We start from the raw sequence: 19,576 nt of genomic DNA, 5'->3' as shown, positions 1-19,576 counted from the left end.
CAGGGCCTAAACATATTGCATTACCAAAGTAACAGGGACTGTCATCGTACATATTTGATTCGACGAGCTGCTCCTATAGTTTTGGTTCCGTGTTTAGTTGAAGGTTTTATTTGATTTGTTTTCTCATTTATTTTCTTGGCTGCTGTAGCAGTTGTGAGTGATGAGTTATCCTTGAACCTGAGTGTGAATTCTTTTTTTTTTTTTTCCTCCATCTTTATGTGGTTGAGAAATATTGTGACTTTCTGCCTTTACAAAGCTAAAATGTCGTGTTCAACCAAAACAAATGCTGTGCCTATCACTGAAACTCTGAGGGAGGTTAACTTCAGAGCAGTAACCTCTATGGATCCTGTTCTGCAAAAAACAGAGACGATCTTTGGGCTGGATTTCATTTTCACTTCCTCTGTGCGCTGCTCACGGTGTCCAGCGCTTCTGCGCGGCTGCTGCTGGAATCGAAACCAGAAACTTCAGGCGACAGTGAGAGAGACAGACCAAGCACCCCACCTGCACTCGTTTAGAAAGCGAGGACTCGATTTTCCCACAATGAATTCATGTCATTTACTTACAGATGTGGAACCAAAAAGGGGCCCAATTTTTTTTTTTTACATTAAACAGAGTTTCAATCGGAGAGTTTTTTTTAATAGACTAAACTGCACTAAACTGCAGTTTCTGATGAAAATGTGTATATTGTTAAGCATGCAATTGTACCTTAATAGTAAGGTCATTTTGGTAATATTTCATCAATGATGCTAATTTGTCATATTCAGGTTCCAAACTTATGTTAGACTGATTTTTTTTTTTTCGTGACTATAATATCTTTAATAAAGTGGGATAACTTTATTTCACTTTTTGTGTCCACTTAAAAAAAAATACAAATGAATGTATGAATAGCAGCTATTCAAGCTTTCAGATGCAGGCTGACTGAATTTGCTTTCTGATGAAGTTATGATCATGAGATTCCTGTAATTTCTGCCACGATTTTGGCTGCTATGCAGTCCTTTCTGTTTACACCAAAAGAGAAAACAGCTTTTGAAAAATACCAGAACAGAAAACAGGATGTTTAAAAAGGACTATTTTTTACTACGTCAAATTTAAGACATGCGGGCTGTGTCAGGAGGCAGTTTTGAAAGGTCACAGTGGGTCAGGTCACAGCCATCTGGACCAGCAGAGATCCGCATAAAGTCAGGGTTATCTCTTCCTGACACACATACACATGAACTGCAGCTGGGAGAGGTCTGATAAACTAACAGTTTAAGTTAATTGTTCAACAGCAACAGCGATGGGCCAAAAACAAAAGCAGCAGTGGAGACAGGAAGAAATAGAGACGTATCTTCTACCCCATATATATATATATATTCAATTCATAGTAAAGTAATGTATGTATATATAACCAGTGTTTGACTTATGAAGATATAAAGAAACAAGAGTGGCAGCTGAAAACAAACATGGCACCTGATCAACAGACAAAAGCGGTGGAGGAAACCTCATTTCTCTGTGTTTCATCAGGAGCACAGTGGTCTGATCTGTGGCATCAAGGGTTAGGTTTAGCCGCAATTTCAGTTCCTGGACCAGTGCACTTTGAAGGACTGCTGATTCATTTAAGGCCAACACATCCACACCCAGTGTCTCTCTGGCTTCCCCTAGTGGCTACTTGTTCATAAGCAGCCACTAACTTACAAAGCCATCCTCATAAACTGTTAATCATTCATATCAATTGTTGTTTGTTTCTGACAATACAACAAATCAAAGTACAAAACAGGCTCAATAACAGGCTCATTAACGTTATCAGTTTTTATTTCTTGGACATTTGTAGGCCTTCGTTTACAGGACAGTGGAGAGTAATACAGCAGAGTCCGGCCAGCCTGGAGTCAAACTGGAGAAAAAATCAGAATATGCAAATTGTCAAGTTCTGATCTCAGAATTTACCATCTAATTATTCTTTTTTTTTTTTTTTTGTAAATATATTTGTTTGTAACTATTTCAAAAGACAGGATAAATGAAAATGTGAAATCTTTGCTACACATTAACATTGAATGGTAACCTACTAGACACTCTGACACTCTGCCAGGCCCCCATTTGTCAACAGACTAAATTCTTTGGCAGGCAAAGCCGCCCTGCAACATGGAGCAACATTTAACATTCTTGCCTGGGAACCAGTTCAAAAGCACTTTGATTCTGGCGCCACCTCCTGGTAAAGCAGTTCACCACAACTCATTAAAAATAAGCTTCAGACTGCTCAATATACTGTAGGATAATAAGGGCCACATCTAAACAACCTCTGTGAACACACTCGGAACCAGCACGTTTTCAAATACGTTCTTACAGTGGAAAAGAAGAATCATTCAAGTGAATTTAGGAATCACAGGACTGAGAAGAATGCAGCTCCTGGCTACATAACCAGTTATTTCAGTCAGAGATGGTTGTAATTTTGCTACAACTACAACTAATGTTATTTCCTTTAGATTCAGGAAATCTATAGGAAAAAATACGTTTTTACACACTGCAGAAAACTGGATCTCTGAGGTAACAGCACACCAAGAACGGCTTCCAACTTTTGGGAAGGAAGTGGTTGTGAAATAGTAAATAATAAGTGTGTTTTGTTTTGCATGTTTTTTAACTTTTGTCTGACTTGTACAGTGTCACATTTGTGATGGGATATTTTGAATGCAGATTTTTTTTTTGGCAGCTCTTTTATATTTTTATATTTTGTAGATAAACTGTTATCATGCAATGAATAATTTCATTTAAGCAAACAAAAAAAAAACAAAACACATTTTCTGCTAAATAAATTTATTTCCATCTTTGCTATTATCCATATATACTAAGTGCACAATAAGAACCTCTTTAATAACTTCATCCAGCTACAGTGGTGATTCCCTATTTCCCTGGTGACTGATAATCCAACTAGTATTGGCAACAATACAGACAAAGAGAACTGACATATTTATTCTCAGATTGAGTTGAGGGAGTGTGGAAGCAAACGTGAGAGCACACAGAGCAGGTTTGTTGCTCCTATTGAATTATACTTAGTGATAATCTATCATCATAGTGCAGAGACAATGAATGTAGTAATATAGTATTATCCTTATTACTGTGGCTCAGCTCAGATTAGGTAGATTTATAAACACCACTCGACTTCTTCAACATTACTATACTTTTGAAAAGACAAGGTTCAATTTCCAAAAACAGAAAAAGGAAATAAAAGAGGTTTATTTTCCTGTGGTTTGACAGTCAGAACCTTAAAATGCAGACAAGTTTGTGTGTGATAAACTAATTGTACAGTAATTATACAGTACCTATGTACTGTATGTAAGTTAAACGATGATGTTCAAGTGTTTAATCACTGACACAAGCTTACTGAAAATGCATGATGACTGAAAATGATGATCAAAGACAGAAATGAACTGGCTCAGGCTTTCTAAAAGACCCAACACTGAAAACTTGTGTTAAAAAACAAAAAACAACAAAACATAAATTCATTAAGAAATGACAGTTCAGTTTTAACAGAAACCTCACTAACCTGTCCCCTTTTATCCTTATCCTGGTGCTGCATGAGGCTTCTCCTTGTCATGACATTAAAACTAATCTTATCCTGTTTACACAACCCCCACAATGCACCAAAAAACTGTGGCGAGTCGCCAAAGAAAAAAGAAAATGAAAATCTTGAAAATCTTTGAAGGTAAAATAGACGACACCAGCACAGACACTTTTGACTTAGTTACCTACAGGTAGGTAGTTTCTTGTAGAATGAACAAAGAGTCTATTTTCATTTAGGAAGGAAAGTAGAAGTCTTTGGTCAACATTGAGACAATACAGGGGATCTGCTTCTTGCAACTATATCCAGGAAGGTTGGAGGAAGACTCAAAGTTTAGCGCCACCTTGCGGTTGACTCGGGTCATGATCTGCATCAGCTCCAGCTCTCCACTGTAGTGCTCCAACATCTCACACAATGCCTGCATGAACCAGGAGCCGTTTTGTGTGTTTCTCCATGAGTAGTAGCCTGCAGGAGAATCGACAGGGTTAACGCTCTTTGACAAGATGCGCACAGTGACAGTGTCTCCCTGTTTTATTGTGATTACACCGACTATCTGGATTATACAGATACCAGTCCTCTATGTCATTTACTGAATATACTGAAAGTGTTTTCTGCTGCTGCCTTTTACCTGGAGCAGTGGAGTAGGCATACAGGAAATCGGCCTCCACAGGGATCCTCTCTGAGGTTTGATCACCAACACTGTCGGCCTCCACTAGGGCCCCGTCATCCAGGGCTGAACCACGGCACGCCTGAGGGGGCAGGAGATCCAGGTATGTGTCAAAAAGGTTAATTCTAACTAAGGTATGAGGATTTTCAAGGTAAACGTCTCAGAAAATATCCCAGTATTACACTGTAATTGTCATTATTGGAATTATTATTATTAGCAGTTACAAGGACCCTTACAGCAATGAAAAGAGAGACTTTTTTAGTTGAACGAAGGCTTATTATAATTTCACAATACATTATGTCCTGACAAACACTATTATAGTACAATTCAATATTTTTATCATAACACGGAAGAAATGAAAACCTTCAATAAGCAAATGGTATAATAACCAAATGGTTTAATAACCAGCAATTTTCATACCATGGTATATCATCAAAGCAGTCTACTGCTGCAACCCTAACTGCACCTCAAGAAATTCAGATCTGATTGTAATCAAAACTTTACTAAATTTGTCCAATTCATTAATTTTGACTCATAAATCCAGATTTTACTACTGAGAGTCTTTTTGAGAACTTACTAAAGTGAGAATAAACTAGAATTACCACCTTGTGGTTGTTTGCCTCCACCAACCAGCTAAGTAGCAGGAAATATGGTCACAATCTCCCCTTCCTGAGTTACAGCGTTGAATAATGGTCAGAGGTGTTTTTGCAGAACATTATGATGTCACAGTGAAGTTGATCTTTGACCATTTGGATGTAAAATGTCAGCACTTGCACAGACCAGTGTTTCTCAAATGTTTTCAGACCAAGGACCACATAGCCACTAAAATAAGACCACCTAACTCCCACACATCCCCAAAATCAACAGGGCTACTACTTCAGTAGTATTGTGGTGAGCTTGCATGTAAAAATATCTTGGAAGAGAAGAGAGACAGGAAACACAGGAATAGAAAATCAAAGCAGTGAAGAATCTAGCTGACCGGGAACTGACCCGGTGTCTTGCTGCTTAAAATGTTGGCAGCATGCACCTTACTCACTCAGCTACCTAATGACTGCTGTGACAAGCCCTTCTGCCTCAAACACTGCAGGACAACAAGTGGTTTTATACATGTGGCATCAAACTTAACACACACACACACACACATGAACACTGGCCAGACGTTATCGAACACACAAGTCTCAATCGGGGTGACCACATTACTAGTAAAATTTAACATTTGCCTGTTGTGTCTGTTGTGACAGAGGTTTCATTTGATTCTCTTTTAATTTACCAAGTCCATGATCTTTTCCGTTGTCGTGTTTTATAGTTAATAGGTTAATAACTGGTGATTTAGGGGCAGGCTAACTCTTAGCATCATCATCATTTCCTTTCTAATGTCACGCTGGTCATTTTTGGTGTAAATTGTAAAACATAAGCTGTAGACTGGTGAAGCTACTGTATGTGACGAGACAGTGAAGTCCAACAACACTGAAAAACAACCAATTCAAACAATAATGTTTGAATTTACATATGAGTTGATTTAATATTGAAAACAACACATATACACTACTCACTAGTGGGCTCTGTGGTCACTCTCAGACAGTTGGAGAAACACTCAATTTAAAACATGATATTTTAACAAATTTACTCACAGACCACACTTTGAGGAAGGCTGTATTAGACATTTGTGTTAAATGTGTGTAGTGTTTGAATTTGTGAGTTATGGCCAAAAACATGATTTGTGAGGTCACAGTGATCTTGACCTTTGACCTTTTACCACCAAATTCTAATTAATTCCATCCTTGAGTCCAAGTGAATGTTTGTACCATATTTGAATAAATTCCCTCAAGGCGTTACTGAGATATTGTGTTCACGAGAATGGGACACACAACCTGAAAACATAATGCCTCCGGCCCGGGCTGCTGCCAACGCTGAGACATAAAAACATCACTACATAAAAAGCATCTCAAGAAATATTGCAATAAATGAGACACGAGTGCACCTGTGTGGTAATGTGGATAGATTTAACTAACCTGTATGAAGAAGAGCTTCGGTTTCCCCACCAGACTTTTGCAGTGATTTCCTTTAAAGAATTGTGTCAGGTTTTCAAACTTTTCACAGCCGTTTGTGCCGTATATCACCCCCTCATCTCCATGACTTAACACCACACACACAAAGGATGCGCTGCTACTGTGGTCCTCCTTGGATACTAGAGACAGACACACGAGCAGAGAGAAAACAGAGTTGCACCATCAGTTTAAATGTTGTGCGTCTGGATGGAGGCTTAACAGTTCTCAAAAACATTTATTAAGATCATGGTAGTTTCTGAGAATAAAAGAGTAACAACACACAGATTACTGATCCTGATTACACTGCCATCTAGTGGTTACTGCATGCTCTGCTTCAAACAAAGTGTTCACATTTTCCCTAATGGGCTCCCACCATAAACTGTGGTGACTCACTGGGGCTCAGATGTCAGGTGAACAGTCAGTGTGTGAAAACTTGTAGTTTCTGTTACCATTGAACAGCAGTTGTCTCATCTGCTCCACAGTCTGGTCATTGACCACTCTAGTCTTATAACCCAGTCTAGAGAAGGTTTTCGCAGCAAAAGCAGCATCAACATCCGTCCCGTTACGAATACTCATCCCTAGAGACACAAAAACACACATGTAGAAATGAGGTTTCAATCCCAGCATCTACAACATAGTTCCAAGAGCAGGAATGTGAGCTCTGTAAGACTCATCACACACAACATGTAAAATAACAAGGGGGCATTAGATAGTTGTTGTGAGGTCATTTCATTCATCCAGATTATTTGTACTTTGTTACTAATAATAACTTCCTGTCCTGATCCACCCAGTTATAAATTGTTTTTGATGCATTCTTGGTTTTCATAGCATCTCACGCTCACTAATCTAGACTACTTAAGGAGGCTGTTTCTTGACTTAATGCAGAAAGTATGTTTTAAATTACAATATTTTTTTCACCTCCATCATGTATCTTTCAAACTTTGTTCCCCTATTTTAAAACATAATCAGGTATTGGTCCAAATGCATTTTTCACAATAAAACAGTAACCAAACAACTGTGTGCCGGGTAACATCTGTGATGATGTAAAACGCTTCTTGTTGAATGTTCTGTCTAAGTGGGGCGGCTGCTCTTTTATTGCTTCTACATAAACAAGGATATGCCAACAGACAGAGGTTATTCACTGAGAGGCTCATGGCAGACCTCAATGACGTATGGTAGTTTGATGACAAAACATCCATTAGAAGATACAGGCTGCCCTGTGATTCTGCAGTCAGCCGAGCAGCTATGACCTGCTGTGGAGAAGCCGACCTGGTGACATGGGGCTCTACAGATGTGCTTAGTTTTTTGAGTAAAGTGGCCATGTTTTGTAATGTGAAATATGAAAGCTAATACATTACAAAAATGCCTCAGCGAGAGTAACAGTGAGTTCAAGTTGATAAGCGATGTTGGATTTAGTATTTGGGTTTTCCTAACCTGACGTAAAACAGGATGAAGATAAGATAAGATTCCTTCAGTTAGTTTGGATAGAAACATTGACTTAGGAACTAGTCATCTGTAATGGCTTGTTTCCTAAGTCAGGTCCTAAACCTAATCACCATGGTTACCAAACAATTAAAATAGGTTCTGCAAGTTATGAAGTGCCTGTAATAGGACCCCAGGACCCCGAAGCAACTAAATGGAATTCAGCCAGCACTGATTTTTTCAGAGAAGAGATTCTCTGTAAACATACCGCCTCTCCATCATTGTGAGTAAGCACTCAACGTTACAAAGTGTTGGAGGCAGGAATGTAAGAAATGTTGAGGATCTGCTTGGAGCTCTGGTTTTTTTTTACTCCTGTGGACATCAGGCTAGTTACTGTTCAAATCATGCACAGCTAATGGTTCCAGACAGTTATTGAGACTTGGGATGGTTTGTTGTATACATGATCGAATTTACACAACATTTGAAACAAATGAAAAAGACAGGTGTGCGCATCAGTGCATCTGAATTGTCGAGTGAGCGTATTTACCTGTGCTTCTGTGGAAGTTCTTGTTGTTGATAATCACACAGGCTCCAATGGAGGGATAGTCCATCTTGTAGCGGTACGGGTCAGAGGCTGCTGCTCTACTGCTTCTGCTGATGGGGGCAGAGTCCACTTCCTCAGGAGTCTTATCAGTTGCTTTATCCTTCCTGAAAACACACACACACACACACACACACACACACACACACACACACACACACACACACACACACACACACACACACACATACGCACACCTGTGAACACACTTTGAAATTATTTGATACCTGAAAAACCTATACATATTACCGGTGTATTTAATTTTAGAAAGAAACCAAAAAAAACAAAACAAAAGAGCAACTAATAAAAGGCACAGAAATACCCCCACCCCACAAAAAAAACAAACATAAAAAAAACCAAAAAAAACAACACACCCACAAAAAAAACAGTGTTTCAGCCTGTACCATTAAAAATAAAACATATGGCAAAGAATAGCTAAATTAGATATCAGGTGTCTACTGACTGGGCCCCAGGTCCTCTAAAAATGTGTCATGGAGACCATGCGTGTCACCTTAAAGGCTCTCAAGATGCATCTCTGAGACCAGTTCCCTAAACCACCCGGAGACCCGAAGAGCGCTGGTAGCCTTCCATTACTTGAAAATGATCCCCTTTAGAACTAACATAGCAAATGTGAGCGTCTGCTGTACAGGATGTGGCAGCGTGAGAGAAGCTTCAGAGCAACCAAACAATGCAATTAGTGCATCAGGTTCAATTTGTAAATCATAAATTTTATTATACAAGTAAACAAGTTAAGATCTTCTGTCAAACAGGGACAATCTTAGGACAAAAGCACAAAGTCTGAGCTGGAGTCCCTCTTCAGCAGTTACATCTATCATGCATTTTGTTGATTCTTTAGAATAATACAGTCTATTTCATCACTTTCAACTGAATCTAGTGCAGCCTTACATTGACCGTGACTCTCATGTTTAGTCACAGTGACGGTGCTTTTTAACACATTTTGATGACTGCAATGACTAAACTTGAGAGTCATGTTTTACCGCAGTCAAGTGTGTTGCAGATTCTTTTGCAACTTAGCACTGTTGCATCTATCACATCTATATCAACGGTTGTGCAGCACTTCGAAAATGACCTTCTACTGTATCACAAGACCAGGTCAGCACCTGCTACAGTGGCAAGAAAAAGTTGGAATTACTTCCATGTATGTATCATTTGTTCTAAAATAAGTTCAGAGCTTCATCCAAGTTATAATTGTGAAGAAACACAATCTATTTTAACTAATGAATACATCTAAAATATGATTCACACATTCACAGTGTAGGCTGGAAAAAGTGTGTAAATGCCTCAGCTATGACATGAACTAAAGCTAACAGGAGCCAGGAGTTATCAAGCCTGGAGTCCAGTCAGTGAAACCAGATTTGAGGTTTGGGTTAGAGCAACTTTGACTTCAACATTTTGAGTTTGCTGTTCACAAGAAACATCTGCTGATGTGAAGCATGCCTCACAAAGATGACAATCAAGAGTTGAAGCTGAAAGGGTTACAGAGACATCTCAGACATCTTCATCAGTCCACGTCAGACAAACTGTCTATGAATGGAGACGGTTTAGTTCTGTGGCTACTCTTCCTGGAAGTGGGCAACCAGCCACGATGACTCAAAACGCTCAACACCGGGTGATCAGTAATGTAACAAATAAGAATCACATGTGTCTAACATATGCAAATCTTGGTGTTTGGAGCACATTGTCCTGTCAATTTGCACTGAAAAAGCAACAACCACAGGGGAAACTCCAGCATTCAGCCAGCTGACCATTGGTTCACATTGTTTCATTGTTTTATTTAAATAAGCAATTTTTTGAGTCACTACCCATTGCAAAATGATGTAACAGTGGTGACTGAGACTATGACCCACTGATATAATTACATAGAAGTTTCTGGTATAACTTGTGCGCAAGATCACAAGGAACATGAGTCACTAACACACGGTTAATGATGTGTGGTTCAAAAACCATAGGTGTCGTCAAAGGCAACCAAACGTGGATCTTTGAGGCAGCCACTTTAAGAAGAGCAATTAAATAACAAAAAAATGAACACGAAGGTAATCTTTATAAGCTGTATGAATACTACTCTATACTTAAACTCACTGCATCTTAGATTTAGAGAAGAAGCGGAAATTTCCATCTAGTTTAAATAAGAAAGTGAATAACTCTAAAGGCCATGCACACCCATGGGAAACACACACACAAATAATTTAACTTCTTCCTAATTCTCCTCCCTCCCATGGCAGGACAAACTAGACCTTTATCAGTCATATTGGTGTATGGTCAGAAGTCATATGATGGCCAGTATAGCTCTGCCCACCGTCAACCTGAGCAGAAGTCAAACAAGCCAGAATATTTGAATACACCTGCACAGGTGTGCAAGAACTATAAACTGACATTTGCTACCTGTATGAGAATAATGACCCCAGTGCTGTGTTTTCAACAGAAAGAGCAAACAGGTTTAGGTACATAATATATGGGTAGTCAGGCAGTCAGTGGTGTACAGGAAATACCTCTTTGAAAGAAATCCAAAGGCATCCAAAGTGTCCCCACCGCTCTGCTTGTCAGCAACATCACAATCCTCAGCCATGTTCCTACAAACATTAACAGCAAAGACACAGTGTTTTAGAAACAAGAGCATCTGCAACACCTGTAAGACAAAAATAAGAAATCTAAACACATGGAAAAGAATATCATTAGCACTATTTAGAGTTGTGACAAATACAATTAATTGAGACAATAACTTGAGCTGCACTGCATGATGAGCAAAAACAAATCATATTGAAATTACTTTGGCAGATATGGCGATTGCAATACGAGTCACGATTTCTCTGCATTCTCACTGAAAACATTTTTTAAAATGATGACGTGATTTTTGTTGAGGCTCGAACCATTTTCCCTCACATCTGGAGAATATATTGTAATTATGGTGGTAACAATGCACAAAAATGTTGTGACACATTTTACCTTTATCAAAAAATTGCAGCTCCTAAATAAGAAAACTAAATATTGCAGCTCCTGCAATTTGGATATTGCACTGGAGCATATTACTATTTAGATTATATTATATTTTATATTTAATTGTGCAGCCCCACACATTACAGTCTTTTATACTGTCTTCATTTGCATTGTTCAGCTGCATTTATGCAGTCTGTCTTGTGGTCTGGACAAGTTATTTGGTCCTGCATAAGAACCAAGTGCCACAGATCTCACTAAATATACTGCAGCTTCAGAGCTGAAAAACCCACTGCTGAAGATATGTTGACTGTATATTCTCCGAAGATGGATTATCTTAATTTTCTTGAATCTTTTCTTATATTATATATTATATTAAGTGCTTATATTCATTTAATTTTAAGGATGTTATATCACATTTTCCTTATTATACAGAGATGCAACCTTCATAATTTTTCATAGCTAATTATTGTACTTTACACTGGCTGTAATATTTCATATGCAGATATTTGTACTATGTTGACTTCAAGGTTTTCTATCTCTGTGTGATACCTATTGAGCCTGAGTTTCATTGGGTTCAGTTAAAGCTTGTAATGTCTTGATTTCTTGTATCCTGGATAATGTCATCTTGTTCTGTGTCTGGACAAAATATTAATGTTTATTCCTCAGCTCAAAAGATATAAATAAATACATATTTATTTCACAATTTCACAATTTCCTGAACTAAATTCTGGCATCATCAACTAGTCAAATAACATCAAGCCTAATCAAGTCTGGGCTATTCCCACCCATATACAGGTTAGAGCAGATTACTGCTTACTGTGCTGCCCTCGTCGATAGATTTTCACATGAAACTTAACAAACTCTAATCTAGGTTGAGCAACCGCTTGTTTTCTGAAGTGATGTGAACCAAAAGAGAAATGCAGCCCACATAGAAAACTTTTGTTTTCTGTTGGGGCTGCATTTCTTTAGTAGACAGATAGTGGTTCCCCGACAAAAATCACAGCGTCATTATTTTTAGATTTTTTTTTTTTTTTTGGGTGAAAATGCAAAACTGACCATTCCAACTGAAATCATGACTCAAATCTTGATCCACTGAGTAAGATTCATTACTGAAGAAACAGAAACTCAGACTCAGTGATTGTCACATTTAGGAGTTTTATATGAACAGCCTGGTCTATATCTGGTTCAGTTAATCTGACAAAAGCATGCTGCAATATACTACCGGAATTCAACCACCAGTGAACCACACAAAAGGAAGCCACAATGTGGGCCTCTAGATGACTAGATATACCACACTGCTTCTTGGAAGCTGTTCACACATTGGTTATTACAATACTCTGGTTTATTGTGTTTAGTATTGTTAAAATTATGGATGTGTTGAAAAGGCTCATGATGGGTATATCACAAAACATGATATTACTGTGTCATCAACAAAAAATATATTTAATGTATAATTATAAATCTGATAATACATCAGTGGTTAACATTGCAGTATCCAGTATCCAGTGATGTTAGTTCATAACTCATGGCGAAACTCCAATCACAAAACAGGAAATCATTTACAGCTCTCCTCTTCATTAGAAAAATTAGGTCACTGAAAAGCGAAAACGACTGAGACGACATCTGAATGACCCGAGTCACTGTTCATATCCGTGTTAATGCCCATGACCGAGCTGTCAGACCTGAAGTGATCGCCATATGAGTCCCTAGCCCAGCGGTACGTCGTTGAGTGAGCTGAGGCTCAGGGGATATCGGTTCAGAGCCTGCACTGCTAAAACCTAACGTTATATACATACTCCGTGAAAATAGCGAGGACGTGGCAAAACTGTATTAACATGAAATGACAGCGGGAACATGTTACTACTGATTCAGCTAACGTTACAAATGGACGCCCCTGCAGATAAAAGTGGTTTGGCGACGCAAATTATAACACAGCATAGGGACACACACTGTAACGACCGTCGTAAAGTACCAGGTGAGACCTTTCATTCACCTGCAAGGACTTTGAAACGCGGACTGAACTTGAAACAGCCGTGTCATGCTTCATATTTGCACCAGATGTGTATCAGGTGTTGCCCTCGGCGGGTTAAGTGGAGCAAGCGGGTGTGGACGCCGGTTTAGCCGGTCCCCTGTTAGCCGGGGCTACTTCTTCCAACTCATGCGCGTAAATAATGATAAAAATATATCACCCTTCCCCATTCAAAGCATACCTTTTTCCTGGGACAGTCGTAGTGATATGTGTTGTCAGGTCACCTCCCTCAAGGAAATGTGAAGTTGTTCAAAGTACAGACTTGAAACTTGCAGCCAATCAGGAAGGCCGCCTGCAGTGTGGGCGGCAGGAGCACCTTGACCCAGAAGACACGTTGATTGGCTGAGAAGTGTCCCGTACCGGCAGCAGCACAGTCTGTAACGAGCTTCACATGCAACACACGTACACTTGTTATCACTAAAGGTCCGTCTATATTTCCTGATTTTCGATTACAAGCATCTACAGTTTATGTTTTGTGAAGAAAAGAAACACGTTGATATGCATTCACCTTGTACAGCTCAAAACATGCACAAAAAGGAAACATGCTTTTCTTATTTATTATGTTTTTATTCAACATAAGATGTTGTAAGTAAGCAGCGATCCACAGTTCCACTCCTGGTCTGCGTGGTCTAAATGCTGGAAGGAAGAAATCTGAACCACAATGTAAAAAGTCAAGCTGCTTCTGGTCTTAAAAAAAATCCAGCAGCCTTGGTATTGCTCATAATATGTTACATATATATTATACATGCTTAGAGAGGCTTTAACCTCTTTACATTTGTGTGTGTGCCATTATGCCATAGCACATTATTTACAAGTCCCATTCTTCTTCAGTCTTTTTGGTTATCGATTCCTCTCAGCTGATGCTCTGCTGCCTGAATATGCTTCGTCTCCAGTAGCAGGGCTCGTGAGCTGGACGCCCCATACTGGATGGGAGGAGGAGAGAGTATGTTACCATGAGAGTTTTATTGAAAATCTTGACAAGCATCAGCTGTTCATTAAAAAAAAAAACCAAACAAACAAAAAACATCAGTAAGATAAAGACGTGATAAAGAAATGATTATTTCTATGATTTCTACAAATCAGTGTTGTTTGTTCGTACCGTCTCTTTCTCCTTGGTGTGTTTGTGTCGGTGGTCCAGGTACTGCTGGTTGAGCTCTCTGATGTCATGGAGGAAGGCATGGCTTCGTCTCAGATCAGCTAGTCGGAGCTGAAGTTCTGCTTTCTCCTTTTGTAGCAGCCAAACCTGTCTCTCTGCCCTGTCACACCAACCACACAGTGTAAAGGTCATAATGAGCACAGGGACATCAACAACCTCTACAGGGAGTTTTACTTTTACTTTTTAGGTGGAGTTTGTTAATAATTAATATTTTTAACACTGAAAAGACACTTTTTGTGTTAGGTATACATCTAGCTGACAACATCACAGATATTTTAAAGACTTATTAAATGAAAATGGATTACTTTAATTTACAGACACAAAAAACGTACAATAATCTGTTTGTGAAAATGGTAATTTTTGTGTCTGGGCTGCTTCTCACCTCATCAGCTCATGTTTGGCATCTAACAGTCTCTGTCTCTTAGTGCGAATCAAAGAACCCACCTGCCACACACACACACACACACACACACACAAGACACAGTAAATACAGGCTGTATGCAGCAACATGGTATACGTAATAAGACTAAGATCCTTCAGCCGTGCTATCATGCTCACAATGATAACGCTAACATGCTGACGTTCAGCAAGTTTAATGTTTACCATATTCAGCATCACAGTTTAGCCTCTTAGCTGCTTTCCATTTGCTTATGAGCACTTCACACAAAGCTAAGGCTGAGGGGACTGTCATCAGTCCTGCAGGTCCTTTGTTACAAACGAGCAATTATCAGATAAATTACAGTTTTGACGAGGTGAAGACACCAGATGACAAGTCACCAAAACTGATGACAATTCATCCTGAGGTGAACGTAAACCAAACATTTTGCATTTTTCGCATTGCTGCTAGCATGGCTAAAAACTGGTTGCCATAGTTACCTTGGCATTTTCTCTTTTTAGAACCCTGAGCTCCTTGTTCGAAGAGATCTGGAAAAACAGAAACACCAGAGAATATGCATGTATTTGATTCGTTTCAATCATTCATTTCAAGTTCGGTTGACATGACAGTGTACATTTTGTTTACATCTATTATTAACTCAGTAAATACCACACTGGTGCATTAGAAGCTTACTTTGGGAGGAAACGTTAAACTACTCTTATTTCTATGTGACATTTTTTGGCATGAAAATTTTTTGTAATTAATTGTCAGTAATCTTCAGTTTGAAAATCCAGTATGGACAAGTCCTAACAATCCAAAACTCATTAGTGGCATTCCTTCAAATTGGCCTCAAGGTAATCTAAACTACTATTCTCACACTCACACACACACACACACACACACACACACACACACACACTTCTACTTCTATCTTTGTGAGGACACTCATTGACATAATGCATTCCCTAACCCTGACCCTAACCTTAACCTAAACCTAATTCTAACCAGAACTCTAAAACCAAGTCTTAACCCTCAACATGTGATTTGAAGGTGTCTCAAAAAGTGAGGACCGGCCAAAATGTCCTCACTTTCCCAAATTGTCCTCACTCTGTTAGTAAAATACTTTTTTTGGTGCTTACTATGTAGCAAGTACAAGTACACACACACACACACACATACACATATATAAAAACCTCTAAATGTCAATGTGAAACATCTTGACAACTACACAGAGTTCAGTTGCTCTTTTCTCTTTTCCCTCGACTCCTCTGACCTTTTCCATGAGTTGATCTTTCACATTGGAGGAGAAAGAATCAATGGACTGTTTCACTGCTTTGGACTCCACAGATTCCCTGAAAACAAACACACACACACATAAAAGAATGTAACCATCTCTAATTGCAATGTGAAAACAACCTTAGAGATATTTATGTAGTAATTTACCTGTACTGGTCACAGAAATCCAGGAAGGCGTCCAGCACCACCTCTAAATCTGTTCCTCCCTGATGGCCACGTCTCTCCCTCCTCTGTTTATCAGTGTTGGCTTTTTCTGGCTCTGTAGATGCACTGCCTTCAGGGGGAAGAATTAGATTTTCATGGTTCAAATATTCATAAAAGAATAGTAACCTTGTGAAAACCAGATCTCAAAAAAACAGAAAACCTGTCACAATATTTCCTAAACTTGTCATTTTTGCACTTAAGTCTTGTACAAATTTATATGCTAAGCTAATTGTCTCCTTGCTCCTTCATACTGACCGGACAGATATACGTGATATCAAACTTCTTGTCTAACTCTCAGTAAGAAGCAAACAAGCATAGTTCCCAAAAATTCAAGTATACAGTCATAACTGATTCTGACCTCATCTGCTGTTCTTCCTTACCTGATGAAGACTTTCTGGATTTGGACCCTTCAGAAGAAGACGTTCTGCTTCTGCTGTAACTATACACTTTGGCTTTCTTTGGACTTGGGGCCTGAATGAACAAGAGAAAGAAAAAGATAAAAACAAACTAAATGAGAGGTCACAGTTTAGAGCCACACTCTTGTAGCTGCTCGATTCCTGGTTATAGACGTCTGCTGAAGATAGTCCGTACCCAGCTCGTGTCCTCGTTCACCTCCTCATCAGATGACAGGACTCTCTTCCGGCTCTGCTGCGCGGTGTCAGAGTCAGAGTCCTGAACGATACAAAAAAAAAAAGGGATCAGTTATCTGAACAAAATCAAAACAGTTTGTAACTGAGTTTAACTACTTCAAAAAAGTATGTTTTTTTGCCCTTTTGGTAAAGCTTTTGATATGAGGGCTATGTTTTTGACTGTCAGTCTTGTTTAAGGGTAACAGCTCAGCATCCACCTGCTGCAGCAGTTACTCCATCATGCTTGTTTGTGTGGCTTCTACACTCTGACTCTACCCGTGAGCTTCTGACCACAGTGTAACACCCTGTATATCACAGCTGAGTTGACAGGAGAGCTTTCAGCTACTGATTGGATCACTGACACTGATTCAGCACTCTCACTTCAGCCTGAGCATCAGCGTTAAAGATGCCTTTCACTCATGTAGTGAGTGTCTAAAAACAGACAGAATCATGTCACTAAGACACTTTGTCCTGCATAACATGTGCACTGTTGTATGAGCAGCGCTGCAGCTTCTGCCACAGCCCATGTATCCCTGCATTAAGTTTTGGTCTAACATTAATTTCATCATTACTTCTACTACTTAGATGTACTGTGGATTTACCTGTGACTGAGGATCACTGAAGTTTCCACTACCGGACTCACTCTTTCTCTTTGTGTCCTTCATCCGCTGATTTTTCAGAGGCCTTGTTGTGACACAGAGACGGATAAATATTGACAGGAAGCCAGGAGGGCAGGCTGATCAACATATCATTATACAGGACAGACACACCTCTCAATGTGACCTCACCTCACTGCAGATGTCTTTCCAGCACTCCTCCTCTTAGCAGGTTTCTTCCCAACCAAATGTTTGGCACTTGTGGCTTTTGGGGTACGTTGATGGCTCGTTTGGGAGACGGCTCGAGCATCTGACTCTGCTCTTTCAACTTCAGGTTCTCCCTTCTTTTTCTTTCTTTCTCCTGCCTTCTGTGGTCTTTTCAGTGCAGACAGAAGAGACAAAATGCATTCTTATAATAACACAGTAATATCACAGTGGAAAGTAACTCATTTCTTTGACCTTACCTGGCTTTGACCTTCTCTTGAATACTCTCCTTCTTTTCCTCTTCCTTTACATTCTCTTTATCCAGCTCCTTCCTCTTTGCTGCAGCTCCGCGCTGTTTAGCAGTGGTCTTCAACGTCTCAGGAATGTCTCTTTTTTCCTTTGTTTTTCCTTTGTCCATCTCTCCCTCCTCCAGGACATTTAAATCTTCCTCCACGGCGGTGCTGTGCAGAGGGTTACCTAGGAAACACAACAGATCTCTGGTCAGCACAAGATTGGTGGTCTGACGTCATGCTAGACTCTAGAAACAAGCTGACCTAAAGAAAAAAAGAGAAAAATGTAGGAAGACACACAGGCAAAGATACTTGCGTCCAAGAAAACTTTTGAATATGTTTTGCAGTAACTTAATTTGTCAAACCTGTAACACAGGATTGGGCTTAAAACAAAAAAAAAAAATACATTATGAACATTAATTACATACATTATGAATAGAACTGGAATAGGATGACAACACTTTAGACATGGATTATTGTTTTACTGAGGTTTTAAATACTCATGGATACGCTGTAGAGCAGATAGACATAAAGACACAGGTATGGATAAGGACAGGATAGTTGTGAGGATAGTGTGAAGATTCACCATAATTTAGCTGCAGTCCCTCCAGGAAGCTCGCTTTGTCTATAACAGACAGGTTGGGAGAATCCATTGGATCACAAGACGAAGCTTTCTGGATTTGAACACAAAGGAGGGCAATAAAATGAAAATGACATAAAAAGCATCATGCTATTGTGAGGGTGGTGACCCATTTTCATCTCTGTTTCAAAAAGAAACAGTACCAATTTTCAACGAATCATAATGCACTTAATCAAATCATGCATTGACTAACTCACCTGACTCTCATCCGGTGGCACTGGGAGCACCTTGGCTCCTCTGCCCTTTTTGGCCCTGTGGAAACAAAGAAAATAGGGGCCTTTCATCATCAAGGTCGCCATCGTTTTCCTTATTTGTGACACCTCCTACCCAACAGCTCTGGTTCCTAGGCCGTAGAGTATTTCCCCCGATGAAGTGACGATGAATCCCCATTAGCTCCAGGCCAGTGTTTGTTGCTGACCCAAACTTCAATTCATTCAGTAACGTAGCACTTTAATATGTCGGTCCTCACTAATGGCCTTTAAGATGCAACAGAGTACTTCCTTAAATTATAATAGTTCCCCTGCATATTGGTATGCTTATGTCACCATCAAACAGCGCTTGAAACAAACATAGCCCTTGTTTTTTAAGCTAGGTTGACCGTTTTCCCCACGTTATTACATTTACCACTCGACCAACAGAGAAACGTTAAATCGTACACAAATCGTAAATTTGTCTGACTTTTCCAACAAAGTACAGAGCGGCGTGGACACTGGACATCGGTTCGGATGTTGACTAAATTATAATTCACAAACTATATTTCTTACCTCATTTGGAACAACCACAGGTTTAATAACAAATCTGTTTTGTAAACACTGCTTTGCTCGAACAGCTTCCCGCAAAATGTTTCAAGTTCCGGACTGTACCACTCGAGATAAACAGGGGTGGGTGGCAGTACGATTTTAACAAACGAATAAGTTACAGCTCAAAATAA

At 39.4% G+C, this 19,576-nt stretch overlaps 2 protein-coding genes across 2 annotated transcripts; both read right to left on the bottom strand.

The window, feature by feature from the left end:
- Positions 1-3,187: 3,187 nt before the first annotated feature.
- On the bottom strand, positions 3,188-13,572 carry LOC139605521 (caspase-3-like). Its single transcript, XM_071457055.1, has 7 exons — positions 13,436-13,572; positions 10,781-10,861; positions 8,217-8,377; positions 6,697-6,825; positions 6,212-6,387; positions 4,161-4,281; positions 3,188-3,997 (listed from the first exon to the last, which is right to left on the bottom strand). Exons 2-7 carry the CDS (start codon positions 10,855-10,857, stop codon positions 3,768-3,770), a joined length of 894 nt encoding a protein of 297 aa, XP_071313156.1. The 5' UTR covers positions 10,858-10,861; positions 13,436-13,572; the 3' UTR covers positions 3,188-3,767.
- A 378-nt stretch (positions 13,573-13,950) lies between these two features.
- Positions 13,951-19,522, bottom strand: cenpu (centromere protein U). The gene is made up of 14 exons (XM_071457048.1): positions 19,410-19,522; positions 18,843-18,897; positions 18,592-18,679; positions 17,976-18,192; positions 17,704-17,886; positions 17,518-17,599; positions 16,878-16,958; positions 16,667-16,757; positions 16,230-16,356; positions 16,060-16,138; positions 15,287-15,334; positions 14,793-14,854; positions 14,354-14,510; positions 13,951-14,177 (listed from the first exon to the last, which is right to left on the bottom strand). The coding sequence occupies exons 1-14, from the start codon at positions 19,412-19,414 to the stop codon at positions 14,082-14,084; spliced, it is 1,371 nt and encodes a 456-aa protein (XP_071313149.1). The 5' UTR covers positions 19,415-19,522; the 3' UTR covers positions 13,951-14,081.
- Between the last annotated feature and the right edge of the window lie 54 nt (positions 19,523-19,576).

The sequence above is a fragment of the Trachinotus anak genome, unplaced genomic scaffold (genome assembly GCF_046630095.1).
Source record: "Trachinotus anak isolate AG129_WGS33_773 ecotype Australia unplaced genomic scaffold, CSIRO_AGI_Tana_v1 ptg000021l, whole genome shotgun sequence".
NCBI classification, from domain to species: Eukaryota; Metazoa; Chordata; class Actinopteri; order Carangiformes; family Carangidae; genus Trachinotus; species Trachinotus anak.
The sequence above is the reverse complement of the archived record's forward strand: the minus strand, read 5'-3'. Positions and strand labels throughout refer to the sequence as shown.

Excerpts from the sequence above, each read along its gene's own strand:
- LOC139605521 (XM_071457055.1), bottom strand. The coding sequence starts at position 10,857 with ATGGCTGAGGATTGTGATGTTGCTGACAAGCAGAGCGGTGGGGACACT. Across the intron at positions 4,282-6,211 it reads CGAAGCTCTTCTTCATACAG|GCGTGCCGTGGTTCAGCCCT; the intron begins GTTAGTTAAATC and ends CTGCCCCCTCAG. Across the intron at positions 3,998-4,160 it reads TGCCTACTCCACTGCTCCAG|GCTACTACTCATGGAGAAAC; the intron begins GTAAAAGGCAGC and ends ATTCTCCTGCAG.
- cenpu (XM_071457048.1), bottom strand. Across the intron at positions 16,357-16,666 it reads ATCCAGAAAGTCTTCATCAG|GCAGTGCATCTACAGAGCCA; the intron begins GTAAGGAAGAAC and ends TTCCCCCTGAAG. Across the intron at positions 14,511-14,792 it reads GCCAAACATGAGCTGATGAG|GGCAGAGAGACAGGTTTGGC; the intron begins GTGAGAAGCAGC and ends TTGGTGTGACAG.